Here is a 22,231-nt window from a genome sequence, read left to right as displayed (position 1 = left end):
ATAGTTATTTAGTAACAGAAATACTGAATATAACAGCTAAAATCCGTTAATAAGTTGTCGGGTCTATAAATAAGCACCTTTAATTCTCTCTATTAATTAGTCTCCTAATCAAAACATACATTGAATTGAGAGGAAAACATATAGTATATCATCCCATACAAATAAAAATGAATTATGTAGCTATTCAAACCACAATAGTATTAGTCTCATCTGTTATATCATCAATTCCTATCGTCCATGCCGGAAATATTCCCGCGATCATTGCATTCGGAGATTCGATACTCGATACGGGAAACAACAATAATCTCTATACTCTGACTAAGGTTAACTTCTATCCGTATGGGAGAGACTTTGTTACTCGGATGGCCACTGGAAGATTTGGCAATGGAAGGATTCCTACAGATTTAATTGGTAATTTCTTTTACAATAAGAAAACAAATAAAATCTTCACCATTTTTGTTTTAAAAGTGAATTTATCATTCAATCTTTTTTTTTTTTTTCGGGGTGATCTATGTATGCATGCAGCCGAAGGTTTAGGAATAAAGAACATTGTACCGGCTTATCGTAGTCCATTCCTTCAACCCAATGATATCTTAACCGGTGTTAGTTTTGCTTCCGGTGGTTCCGGTTTAGATCCAATGACCGCCAGAATTCAGGTAACTAAAACTAATTAATTAAGATAATGTGATTGAAATATTTTTCATATTATTGACTAATAGTTTCATTTACTTTTTAAAAGGGGGTTATTTGGGTGCCAGACCAGTTAAACGACTTCAAAGCTTACATAGCAAAGCTAAATAGCATAACAGGAGATGAAGAGAAAACAAAGTCAATCATATCGAATGCAGTTTTTGTCATTTCAGCTGGAAATAACGATCTCGCCATCACATATTTCAAAAATCCAGCAAGAAGCACTCGTTACACTATCTTCTCATACACTAACATGATGATTTCATGGACTGAATCATTCATAAAGGTATAATAATACTTTTGAAAATAAATTGCCAATTTACATGATTTGCCATCAAAACTTGAATTTGACTACGGAAAAAAAAAACATATTGATATATATATAGGAATTGTATAATTTGGGAGGGAGAAAATTTGCAATAATGGGAACATTACCATTGGGTTGCTTGCCAGGAGCAAGTAATGATCTTGGAGGATTATGTCTAGAACCGGCAAACACAGTGGCTAGTCTTTTTAACCAGAAGCTAGCGAACGAAGTGAACAACCTCAACACGATGCTCCCAGGTTCTCGTTCGATTTACGTCGACATGTACAATCCTCTTCTTGAACTTGTCAAAAACCCTCTAAGATCAGGTAGGTGGACTCTAAATCACCAAATTCTTAGTGTGTTTTTTAAAACAAAGCTTATCATGGTAAATCAATATTTATATATGAAGCGTGAGAGACCAAAAAGTGTAATGTGTTTTTCAATGATTTTCTTTTGAACTTTTGTTTGGTTTCATTTAGGATTTACATCGCCAACTAGGCCTTGCTGTTGTGCTCCGGCAGCTCCTGTACCATGCTTGGATGCATCTCGTCATGTGTTTTGGGACATTGGACATCCTTCCGAGAGAGCTTATCAGACTATTATCCCTCCCATTATCCAACAAATCCAACAAAGCTTCGCTTGATTTTGTGTGCCTTCTTCTATTCGACTATTATCTAATGAACTTTTTCTTGTCAACATTAATTTCAACAACAATTATTCTTCTTGTAAGTATGTAAGAAATATGTATTCTTCTTGTAAGTGTTAAATGTTGCTTATCTTATCTATGAATACATACATCTAACTACATATGAAAACACCTCAATAGTGTATTTCTCTATGTATAGTATATACACACACGTTGTTTTTAATTTCCGCCGTTCTTTAGGCCCTTGTATATTTTTCTTCAAATTTTGAGCCTTAAAAGGGTTTGACCCAATATCTTCTGAGCTCGCTTATATATTCCACATAACTTCGACATAATGTAAATGTTATCAAATCGTGAAGCCCACGAATTTGTTTTTTTTTTTTTTTTTTTCTCTTTTCTTTCTTTTGACCAAGTGCAAAGACTATTTTAAAAGGCTACCCGCCACGCTTTAAAATGAGAATTTGTGATCAGCAAAATATTTGTTTTATTTTATTCTACTTTCTTTAATATGTTTATTTTTGTGGTGTTCCAAACATAAACTTATCCGATTAGCATAAAAGTTTAGAAGAAAGAAAAATAAAAAAGATAAGTTTCCAAATAGTGAGGAGTCAGCGCCTCGTCGACGTTCTTGGCTCCGAAGACCATGGGAGAGAGAGGTGGTCAGGTCAACGGTCATCCCGGTTTGTGAGTTTTTCTTTTCTTTTTTCTTTTTCTGTGTTAGAAATTTTTTTCAAACAATAGAAATATTAAATATGTATTGGAGAATATGGAAATACACATATACACAACGTCACTAAAAAATATTTTGTAGATTTCTACCGTTTTTATTAGGGTTAAAGTACACTCATGATTCATGAAATTTTGCAAATATAAAAACATATCCAAGAAGTCCAGAGCCTAAGGATAAGATCGGAGTATAACATACACATCAATCTCCAGTGCTTCAAGAGCGATCAAGTGGAAACATAAACAGTTTAGAATAGAAAAATGTTCAGTCATATTTTAAGTAATCCCAAAATGCTATTTATACGAAGGAATCTTACATGAAATCATCAAATCCATTAGTTTATTAGCACTTTTTCACTTTTTCTCTTCCGCGGAAACTTATCCACAAATTTTGGATTTTGATGTTTCGTTTTCTTAAAGAGCCATTTGTGAATACTTATTATAGTTATACCAACAACATGATTATTTTATCCAACATTCATACTTGTAGACGTAATGAAAGGAAAAAACACCCCCAACATCTTATAATAAGATATGTAAAATATTAGTATTAAACTAGAAAAGTGTACATAAACTACAACTCTCAAGACACTAAACAAATTTGCAATGTAGTTAGAATAGTCATGGCCTTGTCTAAGCTAAGTTAAATTGCAACACGGATATGTAAAATGTTCAAAACATATTGTTACGGTTTGAAGTCATATAATTCGTTTAGTTGGTTCAGTTCATATGTGTCCACGTCAGATAATCAGAATTAACATATAAATGCGCGAAATACGTTATAAAGGATTCGACATTGACTACGTGTCATCCTGTCAATGGCTAAGTTGAACTGGTATGATTGGCGTAGACCACCAAATTTGCCAGGACCAGTCAGGTGTACACAATATTCGCCGGCAATTTATTTCCTTCTACGACTGTACAACTCTTCCAACTCCTTTGAATCTTTGATGGTTGTGACAAATTTAATAGAGCAGACTTAACAAAAATATAGTGGCAGGAATGGATAAATAAGAGAATGACAAGTGGCCAGACAAGAGGGCTTGAGAGTGGATGAGGATCAACCAGACACGTAGACGAGGAGGTGGCTCTTGGGAAGAGGCAAGAGTCGGTTTACTTCAATAACCGGCCTTTCTCTACTATAAAAATAATCATATAATCAACACTTTTTCTACATTACAAGGCAAATTTTTTTTGACCGGTTTTATCACTTTTGCCCACGTAGGATCAATAAAATAAAATAAAAAAACATTCGTGACAAAAACATCATCCTACATGGTACCATTAAAAGTAATACTTGTTTTATTGTCATTACGAAAACAATTATATGTGCTTTTTAGACTAGTGGAAAAGTAAGAAAATAATATATATTTTTTGGTTGTAATGTCGGGATTATAATATAGTCGACAATGGCGTATCGAAAGGTCTAGTTAAACACTAATATATTGATTGATCATATGATCTATAGGTTAGATCCTGTTGGTATAAATAAAGTATTTTGTAATGCAATGTATTTATATATATATGATGTGTTAGGAGGCACTGCGGCTATTTGACAATGCTTGAGGCATATTAATGCTTGTGAGTTGTGAATTTTATAATGAAGACATATTACGGAATATTTTATACCAAACAGACCCATAATGTTGTATGATTCTGGTCTTAGAAAGATATGCAGACTACATTTCCAAACTTCGCAAAACTAGGAAAATAAAAATGGTACTTATCATCTCGATAAATCTTGTCAGGCTATGTATTTTTTTTGTTTGAAAAACTTGTTACTTGTATAGTTTATTAGTCAGTTAATACTTAATAAGCGTAAACAACATACATAAACATGGGCTTTTTGTTGTTGGGTTTGTTTACATTATTATTAGTTTTTGTTTTGTTTTTTGTCTTGCTGTCATCAAAATGAAAGCAATAGAGAAAAAAGTTGTCATGTTTCATATTAGTATCTAAATTTATAAGAATGTAACAACATAAGTTACATAACTATATGCTTATATAAAGTAAACTAAAAGATTTTTTTAAAAAAAAAACTAATATGTATGGGTTGTATCTGTATCATCATCAAATCTAATATAACGATAAAAACCATATATCCTATAACTCGAATATGTGGGTTTTAAATTTATCATCATGATTCATGACTTATAAGTTATAAATAAATTTGATACAGTTAAAAGACAGCCGCAGATAATTTATCATCATGAGTCATGAAACTTATCTGAGACCCTTAAAAACATCTGATAATATGTATTTGTTTCCAAATAAAATTATTCTGGATACAAAAATACAGAATCAAATACAAGAAGAAGATATTTATTAATTGAGAAAAGCCACGTGGATTAAAAAGAGAGACCAAAGGCTTTTTTTGGGTTGAGCTGTCTATAAAAATACAGAGATGCATGCCCTCTCTCTATGCTTCTCTATCATTCAATTCAATTTTGATTTTTAAACCCCTCCACCCAAAAACACCCCATCGTCACTCTCTCTCTTCGTGAAACGCAAAAACGATGGCTATAACAGCTACTACAAACGGCGGCGTTTCGTTAAACTTAAACGCCGACACGATTTCATATGATCTTGTGGAAACTGATGTTGAGATCATCACATCCGGTCGCCGTCGTATTCCCGCACACTCCCGTATCCTCGTAAGTTTTTTTCTTTTCTTTTTCTTTCTTCTTGTATTTCCGATGAAACTCTTCGTTCTTTCTTGATATATGATCAACCATTTTTTTAATTTTTTTACTTCTGGTGAAAAAAATGCAGGCTTCGGCGTCACCCGTACTGACGAACGTCATGGAGAAGCCGAGGAAAGTTATCCCCGGCGGATCATCATCGAAGAGAGTTATCAAGATCCTCGGCGTTCCATGCGACGCCGTTTCAGTTTTCGTCAGATTCCTCTATTCTCCAAGGTTTGTTTATTTAGAACATATCACCTTAATTAAGTACCATGAACCTTCTTCTGTTAATACAAATCAATCTAAATACATCCTCTTAACCCTTTTTACCAAAATCAACTTTTTTGAATGATTAGTAAATAAAAATAATAAACGACAAGATTACGATTGATTTATACTTGATCCATTACCAAAACGTGTGAAACACAACACACAAAGGAAGACGAAACGACCAAAAATCAAATTTGAATTTATCAACTGCGATGTTTTTTTTTTAAATATTTGGAAAGTGACTAAAATACCCTGACTTGTCCTTTTGTTTAGTGTCACCGAGAAAGAGATGCAAAACTACGGTATCCATCTACTGGCTTTGTCACACGTGTACATGGTGACTCAGTTGAAGCAGCGGTGCACTAAAGGCGTCGGTGAGTCAGTAACTCCCGAGAACGTCGTCGATATTCTCCAGCTGGCTCGGCTCTGCGACGCACCTGACCTCTGTCTCAAGTGTATGCGTCTCATTCACTCCAAGTTCAAGACCGTTGAACTCACCGAAGGATGGAAGTTTCTTCAAGAACACGATCCTTTTCTTGAACTCGACATTCTCCAATTCATCGACGACGCCGAATCGGTAATTAACTTCTATTTTTTTTGGTTCTTCAAGAAAACTCTGTTTTACTGTTCGATACTAGCATTTTGAATTGAATTGATCCGAATTAGCTTCTTATCTTAGTTGGTTTATTTTCGTGTAAATTTCTTGCAGAGGAAGAAAAGAAGAAGGAGATTCAGACGAGAACAGAATCTGTATATGCAACTGAGTGAAGCCATGGAATGTATAGAACACATATGCACCGATGGTTGCACACTGGTCGGACCATCTTGCAACTTAGACAACAACAAATCATCATCTCAAGTAAAAACCGGTCCGTGCAGTGCCTTCTCTACTTGTTACGGACTCCAGCTGCTGATACGTCACTTTGCGGTATGCAAGAAACGAGTCGATGGCAAAGGTTGTGTCCGTTGCAAGAGAATGATTCAACTCCTCAGACTCCATTCTTCCATCTGCGACGACCAATCTGAATCTTGCCGTGTCCCTCTTTGCAGGTAAAAAGGGAACCCCGACATTATAGAATCATCAAAAGCACATTTTAAATGTTTCTAATGATAAAAGTTTTCACTTGCTGATAGAAATGTAAATCTAAGTTGATTTTATTTTTCTTGTTTTTAAAACTTTCGGCGGCAATAATTATGTTTTTTTGGTGGTAGCCTACTTCTTAGATGATGAGTCGTGATCGGACGGCTGGAAATATTTTGTTTGTTGAATTGTCAAAAGATATTTTTTAAAAGTAAAAATATCATCTAACTTTTTAATTTATTTTGGCGATTGGAATAGGCAATTTAAGAAAAGAGGTGATGAAAAGGACAAGAAGATGGTTGAGGAGACGAAGTGGAAGGTTCTGGTGAGAAGAGTTGCGTCCGCGAAAGCCATGTCTTCCTTGTCTCAATCAAAGAAGAAAAAAAGTGAAGAGTTATACAAAGAAGAAGCAGAAGATTTCATCAGAATCCGGAACAAGTTAACTTGATAATAATATATGTAAAATACACATTTAGGTTATTATATATTGAGTGTTTGTTAGAAGCCATTATTAGAGTTGGAGTTTAGTTTGTTTGTTGGTTGATTGGGTTAAATTTGTCGATGAGTAACCTTCTCAACCTGTCTTTGTTTAGTCAGATTTATATATAAAAATGTGTGATTATATTGGTTAGAACATATACAACAACAATAGGGTTCCAAAATTACATTATAAGTTTGGGATGATATAATCCTCCTACAAGATGGACTAGATGTATTCATGTATAATTCACAGATAATCATTCTTATTGGCGCTGATAGGTCTGCTAAATAATATGCGTTAAACCTGATTGCATATGAATCATAAAAAAGATCTAAATGATATGTACAAGTTGGATCGGTCTAATCAATCACAATAGCGTCAACTATGCATGCATGATCACAAAATGAGAATTTAGGAAGGAGAAGAAATAGAAAATCAAATTTAGGAGATCTAAATTGACCAACTGGTCTTAGTCACTGGTATAGTGGAAGGGTTGATGATCATGATTGAGAGGAGGATTCAAAAGCAAACAAAGGCAAAGCAGAATTATTAGGAAACAAACATGTGCTCATTAATAAGTTAAAACAGATATTTATATATATAATTATTCATTCATTCGTCGACAACAGAAAGGAAAGACGCGTGGGGGGGAACCACGCATTGTGGTTTCGTGTCAGGTCTCTTACCTTTCTATTCTTCATACTGCTTCTTGACTTACTAGATGATTGCATTTTTTCTTTCTTACAAGAATTTGTCCTTTTGAGTATGATATGAATAGTTTCATGTTATAACACAATAACTTTGGGAAAAAAGATTAAGAACAATGGGCGTCCTTACATTTTTTTTTTTTTTTTTTTTTTTTTTTTTTTTTTTTTTAGCAAAAAAATATGATAAGTGGGAATTGACAACCCGTGGAGCCATGCAGGCACCGATGTTTTCATACTAGACGACATTAATGATTCGTTTCATGATATTAGACAAGTGACCGAAGATTCTTCAACTACGTATGAGATTTGAGTTGTTAATAGTATCCGAAAACTCAAAAAAAACTAAAAACAAAAAAAGGAAGAAAAGGAAACCGCTAAAATTTTAGTCCGTCATCACTATTCAATGTTCAAGGATGTGTGCTTAAAATGTAACAATTCATTTTTCTCTTGCCAATTTGGACAGACTGGAGCTACATGTTGCAAGACGTTTTCGACCATCGGATGCAAACTGTTGGCCCCATATGTTCCCATTGATACCGTTCTAACCTCATCATCTTAATGATAGCGTGCACACATTGATTCACTTGTAGGTGTTAGCTTTAAAGTCTTAAGATATTCATCTCATATCAGAGGAAAATTCTCTGTTTGTCAAGAAAGAATAGATATAAAAGGCTATGGAACAATGCCAAGTAGATTCAAGATCACATATATAACCCATTATCCTCCACGGTTGCAGCCTTGGCAAATGAGTGAATATCAAACAAATGAGAATGTCAAAAAAATCAATGAAACTAAACTTCAGAGTTGGAACGACAACCCTATTGAAGCAAGGAAAGCAGAGAAACAAAAATCTCCAATTTTTCATACCAGAAGTTAAATTTGGAATAGTTAGTGTCATTCTTCTGATGTGAACTACTACAACTTGCAATTGCAAGTCTTTGAATGCCAACACATAGAGACTACTATGACTCACTAACGATATCTGCAACTCTGCATTTGTGAGTTTTGATGATGTCAAACCATTTCTAGCTACATAAATAAAGTCGAAAATTGGTATCCTCTCTATTTAACTCGAGCATAAAGTTGGTAAAAAAGTTGAAAATCCATCAAACTGTTCATCAGTTAGTGATCAAATACCAAACAATCTGAGGATACTACCACCCATCCACATCAGCCGAAATAAACATGGAATTTCTAAAAAAAATGGTAAATCACTACTTGGAGGACACAAAGAAACTTCACTCTAGGAATCGTCTAAGATTTCACAGGAAATGAAACTTCACTATAAGAATCATCTAAGAATCCACAGGAGTGCCATGTGAGTCCAGAGTATACAATTTAAAGCTAAAAGGAGTAAGCTCACTGTAACACTTAGACATAGAATCAAACCGGTTTTACTATCCATAACAAGTCCTTACTCCCCAGCCAGGCAAGTGACGCATGAAAAGTACGCACTCAAATAGTTTAAAGAATCACAGACTTGTAAGCTTATGATTTGATCAAGACATAAGGAAACCATACTGGCACAGTGCAACAAAAGGAAAAACACAAGCTTGGAACATCCAACTAACAAGCAAACTTAAGATACTTAAAATGCCATCTTTCATTACTCCAAATCTCTGCACTTGAAATACAAATTTCAAAATCCTAAGGAATTCAAACAATTGAAGTTTTCATAGAGACACAACACACTGCACTTGTGCGAAATGCGCAAAATATTTATTAGAATTGTGTTGGCAAAACAAACGAAGAACACAGACTAATGACAGTGCAATGTAATATGGAATTTGGAAATCTCAAAGCTATTCAAAGATATTTAGAAACATTTCCTTCTAATTCAAGAAAAAAAGGTTCACCCTTTGAATCCCAATCTCAGAGAAGACATGAAAGGAGTAAAAATCTCACCGGAAAAGCAAAAAAAGCAGCAAATTCTACGTCTTGCGAGCAAGCTGTTTCCTGAGTTTCCTATACTTGTGCTTGTTCATCTTCTTCTTCCTCTTCTTCTTCACACTATCAGCGTAAATCACAATCTCCTTCGCATCTTCCTCCTCCTCCAGTGGTGTTGCTTCAGCTAGATCCAGACCTTGGATCTTACTGGGATTCAAGCATAACCCCATAGAGAAACTTGGGTAAAATCGCATAGGTTGATTATTGAATTCATTCCGGGAGACTGTAATCACAGGGTTAGCGAGAGAAACTGGATCGGGCTTCTCAAAAGCAGACTCGATGTTGCTGTTGATAAAGAAGGAGGGCTTCTGGTAAGTAAACAGAGAAGGTGCAGTAAGCCTCTGGATTGAACTGAAGCAAGACTTATTCTTGAAGAACCTATGCATTAGATTCGCCATTGCAGATCACAAAACCCTAAGAAACCACAAACTCGTCAAACAAGAGTGACGACGGACGAAATGACGACGTCAGGGGGTTTTTCAGTTTTGGACCTTTAGGCGTAAAACGACGTCGTCGCTCGTTAAGGAAAATCTAAGAAAAATAGAAAGAAAAACAAAAAAAGTGCCCACACGCAGGATCGAACTACGGACCTTCAGTTTACAAGACTGACGCTCTACCACTGAGCTATACGGGCAACTTGCATTACGTTTCTCAATTTATCTATATAAACGTAATTTTAATAAGTGTGCTAAACAAACCACACATAATCAGATCTGAAAATTTAAACCCAAACCAAATATGAATTCAGCTTAATGTAACCGAAATTTATTTAAACAGCATATTAAAAATGCTGTAATCATAAGTCATCACATTAAACCGGAACCGGAACCAACTTAATGTAACCGAACTTTATTTAAACTATATTTCAAATACTGTATGTAGATTAAACCCAGACCGGAATCACATCAAACGGAACTGTAATTAACTCAATGATAAACAGTTTTATTTGGTTAATCCGTTTCAAAACCAAAAACAGAACATTTAGTTGATAGATCAAAGAAAACAACATGAAATGATGAAATCATAGACGAGGAACAACTAATCCCTTTGCAGAACTGTTCCAAAGAAGCTGAGTATCAATAACAGAGAGATGTTCATCATCAAGCCTCTTCCATGTCCTAATCGACTTCACATCTCCCCAGCTTCCGTTGCTCTTCTTATTCAAATCAACAACCACAACTCTTGCTCTTCTCTCCCATCCAGCTTTGCCATAAGCATGATACCCAAATCCACCACCATAGCATAGATTCAAGCCTTTCAGTTCACCGCAGAAGTCGTTGACATGGTCGTGACCCACAAACACAGATTTCACATCTCCTCTAGTCACCAATGTCGTGAAGAAACCAGAGTTTGTAGTTGCCGAGGATATGGGTTCTTGTCTCACTCCTTTCGTAGTGTTCGTTGAGTCGAAACTCCAAAACTCCGGTAATGGAATATGGAAGAAAGCTAGTCCTGGAGCTGAACCTACTTGAGGATTAGGCTTTGCGTTGTACTCTTTCTGCATTATCATCAGAACCAGAGTCAGAACAAACAATGTCAGTAAACAAAGAACAAAAAAAGACGGTCATTTCATCATTGATATACCTGGAGACGTTTTGAAGTGCGGTCGAACCAAAACTGCTGAGAAGTTTTGATCCAATCATATTTACTGTTTAGGGAATCGACTTTAGAGTAATCTCCACTATCAAGTAAATAGAGGTTAAGAACAGATTTGTTCTGTAGGCTGGAATCAGCAGCTCCATGGACTTGGAGATTGTAATTACCAAACCCATCAATGTAATGAGCAGCTTCAGGAGGATTCACTTGAGAAAGAGTGTTTGGAAGCTTCACAATGTGATTCATGAGTCCTTGTCTTGTTAATGTAGATTCTTGATCATGGTTTCCCAAAACAGCAACCCAGGGGATTTTAGACGCAATCGCCGGAGCAAACGCAGCGTTTAGGGATTTCTTAGCGTCTATAGCATCAGCCCCAAATATGTTATCACCTGAAAACGAAACAAAAACCCCCAAAAAGATGGTGAATTGGAATAAATATAATCATCAAACATTAAATTCAAAATTTGGATTTATGTAAACAAGCACAAAGTTCAGATTTTTCAAAATATTAATAGGATAAAATTAAAGGGTTTTGTTCAATTAGGGGGTTTTTACCGGTGAAGACGATGAGATCAGGCTTCTCGGCGGCGATGACTCGGGACATGAAGGCGGTGGTGTTGAGGTCAGAGCAGTGAGCTGTCTGGCTAGGAAGAACGTCTTCACAACGGGTTGTGGCACCGGTTGCGAAATGCATATCCGCCACCTGTAGTATCTTGAACTTGCCGTTCACACCGAACTTGAGATGAGCTGATGCCGGAATCGGAGCAAGACAGAGACATGACAAAGACACTGAGAAAAGAAAGGAAACGATTAGGCTTATCATTCTTCTTCTACGATTGTCCGCCATTGTTTTAGGACAAAGAAAGATGATTAAGCGGAGTTTTTATAGTCGTGTCAGTGTGGAAATGTGAGCGCAAGTGTGTCGGAAGAAGCCAAAGCAAAGAAAGAACAATTGACAATTTGACAAAGGAAGAAAGGTTTTTAAAAATCTTGTTTACTTTTCAAAGAGTTTTAAAAATTGCAAGAAACCAAAAAAAATCATCAGTTAATTAATTATATTGGCGTGTGATTAATCAGGAGTTTATGACACACAACAACAAGTACCAACCACCTTCTTACTTTAAACACAAACATAACTCCAAATAATAACTCCATCTACAGTCATTATGCAGATTACATTGAAGGTCTCTCCGACGGGTGTGTCCCTTACTCTACAATTTACATGATTCTTGTAGTTGATTTGTTAAGGAATTGGTTACGGTTGGTATTTAAATTCACATATATAGTCAAATGTTTAACATCAAGAAAAATATGGCTTGTTGCATGTGGACATAAATTCATCGTAACTTTCGTTTCGACGGGTCTCTTACTCTACAACCACACTTACGTATCGATTGGGTTTGAGGACGTAACGGAAATTTCCGATTCCCCTTCTTAAATAAAAGTCGATCGTTGTCTCCTTGACTGACTTGTAATTATATTATTAATGCTAGCTAGCTACCATACATTTTCTTGAGAAAATTACATACGTACGTGATTCAAACGTCGAATTACAACTTGAAAAACATCGAGTTATTAATGTAAGATATATATATAAAATAAGGAAATGGATCGGACCAGGAATGCTTATTCCCCCATTTAGCTTCTTCATCAATGGAATCGAGGGCTTCAAGGTGATTTATCAGCCAGGACAATACCTTCCATCATCGTCATCGGCAGCAGCATGATCAGCATTAATCTCACTGAGATAGACCACGAGCAAGAACACAAGCTTCTGGTTATCAAGACCTGAATAAGCAAGAAACATCGCTTTCTAAATCTATATATGTCGATATATCAAGCTATATATATACATTGTAATGTAAATACACAAACTCAGAGATTTGTATATAAAGAGAGGTTTTGTGTGTCGTTGTATCGAGAAGCAAAGCCGTATAGTTATATTCCCGCATGCGATGTTTCTTTCTCACAGGGAATGGGTGTGGGAGAAAGAAAATAAAAAAGTATAAAGAGTTAACCTTTTTAAAGGTGTGTTTGGCCTTTTTAAAATAACAATGTGATGCTTTTTCATTTTACCCCAAGTTTTTTTACGCAATGTACAGCCTTTACAACTATTCACATCACATCTATTTACAAGCTTGATAGTCAATATTTTATCTATAACTGGCTTCTCTTGGATTAGAGAGACCGTATATAATTAAACAGCAATGACATTGAATGGCATGCAAGTTAAATAGATCAAGAAATTTCAGAAAATGATACGACTTGTGAAATGTATACAAAATATTAATGTTGCTTTCGAAAAATTCGTTAAAAAAGGGTAAGATTCGTTGTTTAATGTATAATATTATTTTTGTTCGAATTTAATCTGTTATTAAGTCACGATTAATAAGTCACGCGCGGAAGGTAGGGAGTGGCCCAATGGGCCTACACGTAAGAAACACTTCTTCATACAATATGTAAAGTAAGGGGCTCACTAGATATGTATAGCACTAAAGTAAATTGCTTTAACTTTTTTCTTTAACCGTGATTAAAATGCATAAGACAAAACAGTACTTTCACTGTTTTTTTTCGATTACGATGCGTCACGGAGAAAGAGGAGATTCTTCTTGCCATGGAAGAAGAAGTTTCGTTTTGTTATCTGTATCGAGTAAAACTTTATCGTCCAATAAAATTGTAAAGCCTCGAGAACATTAAAAGAAGGGTAGATTTATCTTACCCAATATTAATTAATGGGCTAAACACAAATCAAAAGCCCAGTAATAGAACACAGTGTTTTGACAAAAACCTTGTCTATTATATATTTTTTTCTGACGAGAACAAAAAAAAAAACAAAAAAAGGAGAGAAGAATGTTACAGTTTCCGACGTTGATGAGTCAGTTCCCGTCGTCGACGAAGACGATTCCGGCATCTTATTTGCTTCCGTTACAGTGGCCTCAACCGCAGAACGAAGAGCTCCTTCTGGCCATGGAAGAAGCTGAGTTCGAAGAAAAGGTATCTTCTTTTTTTACCTCCCGTCTTCCTTCTCTTTCGGAATCTGCTGATATGCATTTTTTCCGGTTTTTGAGTGTCACTGAAGCAAAATTAGCCAATTTCATGTAATTCTAGCTGATTTAGAGTGTGAGATCTGATTGGTAGGGTTAAATTTCATGTAACTCGAGCTGATTTAGAGTGTGAGTCCTGACTCCTGATTTATATAACTTCTGGGTTTTGGAACGAGGTTATTTTTTTCTTGTAATGGCTTATTGAGTGAGATTTATTGATTGGTTTAGAGATTACCAGTGATTTCTACTTAATTTAATGATGAAATGATCAATTTTTATTCGATCCTTTGTGATGAGTTTGTTTTTAAGGCAGATCGTTTTCTGTAATTCACATTGACACATGATACTGCTCTAACTGATGAATTACAGTTTCTGAATCTTTCTTCTTTGGAACATATTCTTTCCAGTGCCATCGTCGAGTTTAAGTTACTTAAAAAGGTTTATGATTCCAATGCTGAGTTGTGTTTCTAGTGTAATGGATACAGGCTTTTTTTCATTTGACTATCATCTTTATAGCTTTTGATCCGTAGAAATGTAAAGTAGATGAGAAGATCTGTCGATGATTTTGAAGTTTATGATGGAGATTTATGGTTCCTAGACTTAGTACGGAAATGAAGATCTTGAGTCTATCAGTACGTTGAATACCATTTTTCAGTGTTTCAAATCTAGTTCCGTTTTCCTGAATCATAAACAAAGAAAAATGAAAGATGCAAATAGGACAATCCAATGTTTCAATTATGGATTTGGAATCAGTTATTGTGAACTTTAGCAAGATTCTGTTTCTCAAACACTTTTTACTGGAAGAGTAACCTCACCTCTTGTCTCCTTGTCATGTTGATGTTTTGGTGTTGCCTTTAATTGTTTGTGCTTCATACATATTTTAGGTTGTGTGATTGTAGAGGTCGGAGCTTAAAAAGGAGAGAGATCAGTGGGACTAATTTTCAATATCATTGTTGTTCTGATGAATAAGGTTTAGTTAATTAAATGTCTCGGTTTGGTGCAGTGCAATGAGATCAGAAAGATGAGTCCTGCTTTACCTGTAATTGGAAAGCCAGTCGTTGACAACCACCAAGAAGAGGAAGATAATGAAGCAGAGGATGATGATGCAGACAATGCAGAGGAATCAGATGGTGAAGAGTTTGAGCAAGAAACCGGATAAATATCTTGATGCTGGAAAACACACAAGGTTTACTGATGGAATTTTGGGATACGTATCTAAAAAACCTTCTTGTACCAAAAACCACTGTTATTCTGACTTTGCAATCCATTTCTTTTCTTTTGTTTTTTTCTTCCAATCACTCTTGGTCATTACATCAGTCGTGGATCGGTGGATAGTGATTCGTAGTTCACAGACTCATGGTCTTAAATTTGTACATTTAAGGAGGCTAAAGATGTTGAATGTTTTTGTTGTGTACATTGAATTTTATGTTTTATAGATGGAATGACTATTGTAGTGATGACGACTTTTTTCCAAATTTTAGGTTGACTATTAAAATTTATTATTTTAGTGAAAGACATCTCTTGAGTGTAAAATGAAAAAAGAATTGCATTGCTTTGCTTTGGCAAAATAAGAAGAAAAAACAAGAAAATGTTTAGTTTGTGATGTGTATGAACTATAACAAATGAATTTCTTATTTGACTATAAATTGAAAATGTTGAAAAATATCCCAAATTTTGTGTACTGTGTCTGCTGGTCGAGTATTCAACAAATTTTTTATTTTGTAATATTAGAAAACAGAAATTATGTGGTACTACTACTCCAAAAGTGATTTATTTTATAATCATTGAACAACTTCTAAATATTTTATTTTTTTTGTGGAGTTCCAAAGTTATAAAATTAATGAAGAATGGGGACAAGTTGCTCACCAACTTCCTCATTCTTTAGTCTTCCTAAGTCTGTCCCATTCACTAGTTGCGCAAATTTTGGTAGTCAACTAAATTACGCCGACTAACAATTTCGTATTTTCAATATATTTGATGGTCCTTATTTTTCCATTTCCTTTTTTTTTTCTCAAGTGGGATGGTAAAATATGGATGGAATAAAATTTAAACAAAGCAACTCCGTGTGAGTAATCTCATGTCATGTCCTTCTCTAATCCTGGTGAGACAAGCAAAAAAAGAAAAAGCAAATGTTGTTAACAAAATTAAATTTATTACTTATCAAACAAGGACAAGAAAAAAGAACCTCGTTTCGTGTGAAAGGATGACACGTGTGGAAGTAACTAATCCACCGGTTTACACACGTATTCACATCTCTGACATTGACACGAGACGGAATCTCTCAGTCTTCGCCACGTATCAACGTATAACAAAAAACACAACGTCGTACGTGCAAACACGTCGTTACGGCGACTCTACCGGTTAGTAACGGCCACTAACGTTCCGGGATATCCTCCGTCTAAATTAATTATCCCCGGCGGTTACGTCTCCGGCCGTAAATTGTTTAGGATTTTGTTTTTTTTTTTGAAATTCTTCTCTTCACAAAAAAACCAACACATCGTAAAAAATTCAAACAACCTATTTTAAATCCCAAGTTATTTTTTTCTTTCTATCTTAGATTTTGTTTTTTTGGCTTCTTCGTCATCATCATCGTAGTATTCGTATCTGTGGCGTATATTCGATTTTATATTTTCCAATCTCCTTCAATGCCAGATGAGCCTGGAGTCTTTGTGTACACGACACGCATAGCAGCAATGAGACTCTTCCGACCTATGATTGAATCTCCTAGGAACAAGATCCGTGGGATGTAAACTATACCGAGATTGTAGATATCTTCCGTACGCCGGCGACGGTGAGTTCGGCGGTGAAGGCGTGACTGAGAAGGGCGATTTCGGTGATTGATCTCCGCTTGAAGACGACGGCGACGATTCGCGTTTATGCGAAGATCTCGGAGAAGATAGAACGGCTCGGATTTTAGCTCCGGTGAGGCGGTCGTACTCTTCGACGATGTTCGATAGTTCTTCTTCTGACTTGACGGAGATTAGAGTCTCGAGGTCTCCGTTTGGTAGTTGACATCTTAGATCAACGGCGTATCCACAGAATTCAAACAGTTTCTTCATCAGCTCTGGAGAAACAGAAACAAAATTATCAGATTCGGCCAAAATCGGGAAGTTGAATCGATTTTGAATACAACGAAAAATGAAGTGGAGAGTGAACCTGAGAAAGAGATAGAACGATCGACGGAGAGGACTCGCGTGTGACCTCCGACGTAACGGAGCTTGCCGTCTGTGGAACGAGGGAGGATTCTACCACCGTAACTGCAAAGAAACTTGAGATTACTTCCACTGTTCTTCTCGTTATAATCAACGGCCACCATTGTTTGTTTCTCTGTGTGAGGGTTTTTATTTTATTTTTGTATTTTGTTTTTGAGGATTTGGGAGAGAAGAGGGAAGTTTTTGAGTGTTTTGTTTTTGGTTGTTTGGTGGCTTAAACCGAGAAGAAAGGTTGCAGATGAATGGGTTTTATAGGGAGGGAGTGACGTCACGGTGTGGATCCTTCCGCGTATGGGGAAATGGAAAATTCGGTTGGACCTTTGGTATGGGGCATTTTGGACCAATTCTGTTATTCCTATAACGGAATATTCTTTTCTTTTATTGATTCCCTTTTTTTTTTTTCTTCAAAGTGGCTCGTCGTTATAGACAAACTGACTTCTATATTGATCATAGTCAGACTACTATTTAACCAGTGACATAGAAAATAATCAAATATTGAATGCTGTTTGATTCGTAACATCTTCTTAGTGGTGTTGTCTCTTCCCGATGTTAATAATGTTTTTATGATACGAATATATATTGATATTAGTCAATTATTCAAGTTAAGTAATACATTACCGGCCATGTAATATTGTCCCATGGTAAATTTAGAAAAATTAAGGGTCAAGTCAAAGATATTACTTGTTTCAATTGTAAGAAAAAAAAGAGTAGCATAAATGGTATATTCCAAAAAACATATGTATGGATTGATATAGATGGTAAGTCTGAAAATATCCCAACATAGCTTTTAAAATTTCCCATAATTTGATTCTCCAACTGTATGCAAATATTTTAGTTTATAGACTCCCTCAATCTTCTTCATTCTTCAACAACTGGTAATCTCAACAACCGTCCCAAAAAGTGATTGTTTGGTCCAATTGAGCCCATTAAGTGGGTTACTCATGGCCCATATTTTGATTGCCACAAAATAAAAGGAAATACTAATTGGCACATAAAAAGAAGAAAAAGTAAATTAGGGTTACTAATTTGGGAATAATACTGTCCAAAAACGAATCATAAAATATCTGAGCTTTTGTTTTGTTTTGTTCTTTTTGCGGTTTTCGTCGTCTTCCTGAACTCAATTCGATTCTTAAGGTTACGCGAGAAAGAACACTAGCAATCTTAAGTCACGATGGGCTCCTATGATCGTAGATTTGCTGATCCCAATTCATATCGCCAACGCTCTGGGTAAGTGAAATCAATCAATCGACCAATTTCTTCGTTTTGGTTTCCTTCGATCTGTTAACTCTTATCGTATCTGTGTTACTCTAGCGCCCCAGTTGGTCCGTCTCAGCCAATGGATCCTTCTGCCGCACCATACAACCCACGGTACAGTGGTGGTGGTGGAGGAGGATATGGGCCGTCTCCTGTAATGGCGGGTGACAATTCCGGGTACAATAATCGGTACCCATCTTTCCACCCGCCCACAAGTGGTTTCTCTGTTGGTCGCGGTGGCGGAAGAGGTGGGTACGGTCAATACGGGGATAGAAGCGGCGGAGGGAATTGGGGAGGAGGAGGACGCGGTGGATCGAGTAAAAGAGAGCTAGATAGCGTTTCTCTTCCGAAGCAGAATTTTGGGAATCTAGTACATTTCGAGAAGAATTTCTACGTTGAGAGTCCCTCTGTGCAGGCCATGACGGAGCAGGATGTTGCCATGTACAGAACCGAGAGGGATATATCTGTTGAAGGTCGTGATGTTCCCAAGCCGATTAAGGTGTTCCAGGATGCTAATTTTCCAGGTATTTGATTGATTTGGCCTTAGTGTTTTTAGTCGGAGATGTAATTTGAGTTGTTCTTAAGTTGTTGGTATTTTGCTAATTTTTTTTTACTTCAATTTTGTGTTCTTGGTCTAATTTGTTCATTTTTCTGGTAGATAATATTCTCGAAGCAATTGCTAAACTGGGATTTACTGAGCCAACACCTATACAAGCTCAGGGATGGCCTATGGCTTTAAAGGGTAGGGATTTGATTGGTATTGCTGAGACTGGCTCTGGTAAGACATTGGCTTACTTGTTACCAGCGTTGGTTCACGTAAGTGCCCAACCTCGATTGGGTGAGTACTATAACTCTTATCAGTAGAATCCAATTTTTTCTTTTTTTCAGGGCACATGTTTACTTATGTATATCCTTGCTGTGTTTATAGGTCAAGATGATGGACCCATAGTGTTGATATTAGCACCAACGAGAGAATTAGCTGTTCAGATTCAAGAGGAATCAAGGAAATTCGGGTTGCGGTCTGGTGTTAGAAGTACTTGTATCTATGGTGGTGCTCCTAAAGGACCTCAGATTCGCGATCTTAGAAGAGGTATCTTATTTTCATTTCAATATTGTAGCATTTTTATGTCTGGTTCTTGGATGGAACCTTAAACTTTATGATTCTTCTTGTCAGGTGTTGAGATTGTAATTGCTACACCTGGTCGTTTGATCGATATGCTGGAGTGCCAACACACAAATTTGAGGAGAGTGACTTACCTTGTGCTTGATGAGGCGGACAGAATGTTGGACATGGGGTTTGAACCCCAAATTCGAAAGATTGTATCTCAGGTATACTTGTACTTCCTCCAAACCTATCATGTAGTGTAATTAAGAAAAAGGTGGTCGACCAACGATATTAAGTCACTCGATCTTCTCTATTCAATTTATGGTTCTGTTGTTTGATAAGAACCAGTGCAGCTTTTGTTGAAATTGTACCTTCATGTTCATAGATCCGACCTGATAGACAGACACTTCTTTGGAGTGCAACGTGGCCACGAGAAGTTGAATCTCTTGCCAGGCAGTTTTTACGAGATCCATATAAGGTTTACTTAACATTCTGTTTAATTTAATTAGGATTGAGTATACTGTCGTTGAATAAAGTAGTGGATGTTTATGTACTGAAAACATTTGTATTTCGTAGGCCATTATTGGATCAACGGATCTAAAAGCTAACCAGTCTATCAACCAAGTAATTGAGATTGTACCGACACCAGAGAAATACAACAGGTTCTTAACTTTTCTGTTACTACAGAGAAATGATAATATAGATAAATCTATCTTTGCCTTCCTGTTATGATTTTGTGCTTATGCATCTTCTCTTTGATAGGCTCCTTGCACTGCTTAAACAGTTAATGGATGGGAGTAAGATCCTAATATTTGTGGAGACAAAGAGAGGGTGTGATCAAGTGACTAGACAATTAAGAATGGACGGATGGCCAGCTCTTGCCATACATGGTGACAAGAACCAATCGGAAAGAGACCGAGTTTTGGCAGAATTTAAAAGTGGACGAAGCCCGATAATGACTGCCACTGATGTAGCAGCGAGGGGACTTGGTAGGATTAACTGTGATACAATAGGAGAGGCTTAGAGTTAGACCATTTCGTTTTCTTGGGGTTAATGATAAATAAAAAAGTCCCTGGCTGCCGCTTTCCACAGTTTCCTCTGGTGCTAAAAAAAGGCACATAGATAGTCGCCTAGCTGCCGCTTTCTACAGTTTCCCGCATCCAGCTCCCAGGCATGGAGCTGATTGGTTTTTGAGCAGCCTGGGCGACTGACACCCGCTTGCATAGATAGTGTTATAAAGACGTCACACACACTCCTTATCCCTGCAAGTTAAGGTGGGCACATTTACTTGGAAAAATGTGTTGCTCTTAGTTTCTTGATCTTTTCAGATCTGCAGATGTAGGGATAAGGGGGTTTGTTCATTCTCGTAGGCTTTAAAAATTAAAATACCAAACTCATTTACACAAATAATTCACTTTTCTTTTTCCTGCATTTCATATCAGTCTTTTTCTTTTTTTTTTTGTAAACCGCATTTCATATCAGTCTATGATTTACTTTTCTCTAGTCTCAACTGTGTGTTTCTTCTTTCTTTTGCAGATGTGAAGGACATAAAGTGTGTGGTTAACTATGATTTCCCAAACACCTTGGAGGATTACATCCATAGGATTGGTCGAACAGGGCGTGCAGGAGCGAAAGGAATGGCCTTTACATTTTTTACGCACGACAATGCTAAGTTTGCAAGAGAGCTTATCAAGATACTTCAAGAAGCTGGTCAAGCTGTCCCTCCTACTCTCTCGGCACTAGTCCGATCATCTGGTTCTGGCTACGGAGGTGAAAACTCATTTATCTCCTTTCATCTGAGTTTAACCAATCTCTGCTTATTTGATTTGACAATCTGATTCAATTTTGTTGACTTGTTCAGGTTCTGGTGGTGGACGAAACTTCCGGTCACGAGGAGGAGGACGAGGTGGAGGTGGTGGGTTTGGAGATAAACGGTCAAGATCAACGTCAAACTTTGTACCTCACGGTGGAAAGAGGACTTGGTAGAGAACATTTTTGATTCTCTGGTTTGTTCTTAGATAAGCTTAATTATGATGATACTTGATGATCAGTGTTTGTTTTCGAGTTGAAGTTCTCTACAATCTCTCGCAGAGAACAAACTTCTACTATTTTAATTATTACCTGATTTCGCTTCTTCTCTGTTCATGATATATTATTTCAATTCTCAACGTATTTGCCATTTTCTTAATCCTCCTAATACTGTACATTCTACAGTCTCTCCTTAGTCAACCGTAATATTCTATAGAAACTTCTTTAAATAGTTTGTGGATTAGTTTGGGAGATTCATGTAATTTAACATCCAATGATAATTACAGAAGGTAAAATATGTATATTTAACCCAAATTATGTGTAATTTATCTAAAACCTCCCTTAACATGTATTCAAACAATGTCTACCGCTAGCCCCATTACAAAAGGCAAATTTAAAAAAAAAAAAAGCTAGAATAGGAATTGAATATGAATCATATACATTACTAGATTG

General features: G+C 36.3%; 7 protein-coding genes and 1 non-coding gene across 9 annotated transcripts; 4 read left to right on the top strand and 4 right to left on the bottom strand.

The window, feature by feature from the left end:
* The first annotated feature begins 167 nt into the window (after positions 1–167).
* Positions 168–1,640, top strand: LOC17875793 (GDSL esterase/lipase At5g63170). Its single transcript, XM_006281985.1, has 5 exons — positions 168–411; positions 526–656; positions 740–976; positions 1,077–1,323; positions 1,477–1,640. The coding sequence occupies exons 1-5, from the start codon at positions 168–170 to the stop codon at positions 1,638–1,640; spliced, it is 1,023 nt and encodes a 340-aa protein (XP_006282047.1).
* A 3,155-nt stretch (positions 1,641–4,795) lies between these two features.
* LOC17875410 (BTB/POZ and TAZ domain-containing protein 1) lies at positions 4,796–7,035 on the top strand. The gene is made up of 5 exons (XM_006280592.2): positions 4,796–5,023; positions 5,142–5,287; positions 5,597–5,900; positions 6,033–6,373; positions 6,663–7,035. The coding sequence occupies exons 1-5, from the start codon at positions 4,886–4,888 to the stop codon at positions 6,850–6,852; spliced, it is 1,119 nt and encodes a 372-aa protein (XP_006280654.1). The 5' UTR covers positions 4,796–4,885; the 3' UTR covers positions 6,853–7,035.
* A 2,254-nt stretch (positions 7,036–9,289) lies between these two features.
* On the bottom strand, positions 9,290–9,999 carry LOC17877301. The gene has a single exon (XM_006281234.2). The coding sequence runs from the start codon at positions 9,935–9,937 to the stop codon at positions 9,524–9,526; it is 414 nt and encodes a 137-aa protein (XP_006281296.1). The 5' UTR covers positions 9,938–9,999; the 3' UTR covers positions 9,290–9,523.
* A 102-nt stretch (positions 10,000–10,101) lies between these two features.
* On the bottom strand, positions 10,102–10,173 carry TRNAT-UGU. Its single transcript has one exon. It is a non-coding gene; the product is annotated as a tRNA-Thr (tRNA).
* Positions 10,174–10,439: 266 nt separating this feature from the next.
* Positions 10,440–12,069, bottom strand: LOC17874984 (probable inactive purple acid phosphatase 29). Its single transcript, XM_006279583.2, has 3 exons — positions 11,691–12,069; positions 11,124–11,524; positions 10,440–11,037 (listed from the first exon to the last, which is right to left on the bottom strand). The coding sequence occupies exons 1-3, from the start codon at positions 11,980–11,982 to the stop codon at positions 10,561–10,563; spliced, it is 1,170 nt and encodes a 389-aa protein (XP_006279645.1). The 5' UTR covers positions 11,983–12,069; the 3' UTR covers positions 10,440–10,560.
* Positions 12,070–13,950: 1,881 nt separating this feature from the next.
* LOC17876587 (nucleolin) lies at positions 13,951–15,636 on the top strand. Its single transcript, XM_006281314.2, has 2 exons — positions 13,951–14,129; positions 15,183–15,636. The coding sequence occupies exons 1-2, from the start codon at positions 13,986–13,988 to the stop codon at positions 15,336–15,338; spliced, it is 300 nt and encodes a 99-aa protein (XP_006281376.1). The 5' UTR covers positions 13,951–13,985; the 3' UTR covers positions 15,339–15,636.
* Positions 15,637–16,695: 1,059 nt separating this feature from the next.
* On the bottom strand, positions 16,696–17,680 carry LOC17876494. The gene is made up of 2 exons (XM_006281087.2): positions 17,336–17,680; positions 16,696–17,243 (listed from the first exon to the last, which is right to left on the bottom strand). Exons 1-2 carry the CDS (start codon positions 17,493–17,495, stop codon positions 16,822–16,824), a joined length of 582 nt encoding a protein of 193 aa, XP_006281149.1. The 5' UTR covers positions 17,496–17,680; the 3' UTR covers positions 16,696–16,821.
* A 781-nt stretch (positions 17,681–18,461) lies between these two features.
* Positions 18,462–21,929, top strand: LOC17876435 (DEAD-box ATP-dependent RNA helicase 30). 2 transcript variants are annotated; one of them, XM_006280156.2, is made up of 10 exons: positions 18,462–18,618; positions 18,703–19,169; positions 19,304–19,483; positions 19,574–19,735; positions 19,820–19,974; positions 20,136–20,228; positions 20,327–20,412; positions 20,513–20,739; positions 21,287–21,520; positions 21,612–21,929. In XM_006280156.2, exons 1-10 carry the CDS (start codon positions 18,563–18,565, stop codon positions 21,734–21,736), a joined length of 1,785 nt encoding a protein of 594 aa, XP_006280218.1. In that variant the 5' UTR covers positions 18,462–18,562; the 3' UTR covers positions 21,737–21,929. The 2 variants fall into 2 exon arrangements, 1 of the variants encoding a protein (XP_006280218.1); XR_002835081.1 differs by lacking the exon at positions 21,612–21,929 and having other exon boundaries at positions 20,513–21,024; positions 21,287–21,382.
* The last annotated feature ends 302 nt before the right edge of the window (positions 21,930–22,231 follow it).

This window comes from Capsella rubella, unplaced genomic scaffold, assembly GCF_000375325.1.
Source record: "Capsella rubella cultivar Monte Gargano unplaced genomic scaffold, Caprub1_0 scaffold_8, whole genome shotgun sequence".
In the NCBI taxonomy this organism is placed as follows: domain Eukaryota; kingdom Viridiplantae; phylum Streptophyta; class Magnoliopsida; order Brassicales; family Brassicaceae; genus Capsella; species Capsella rubella.
The sequence above is the reverse complement of the archived record's forward strand: the minus strand, read 5'-3'. Positions and strand labels throughout refer to the sequence as shown.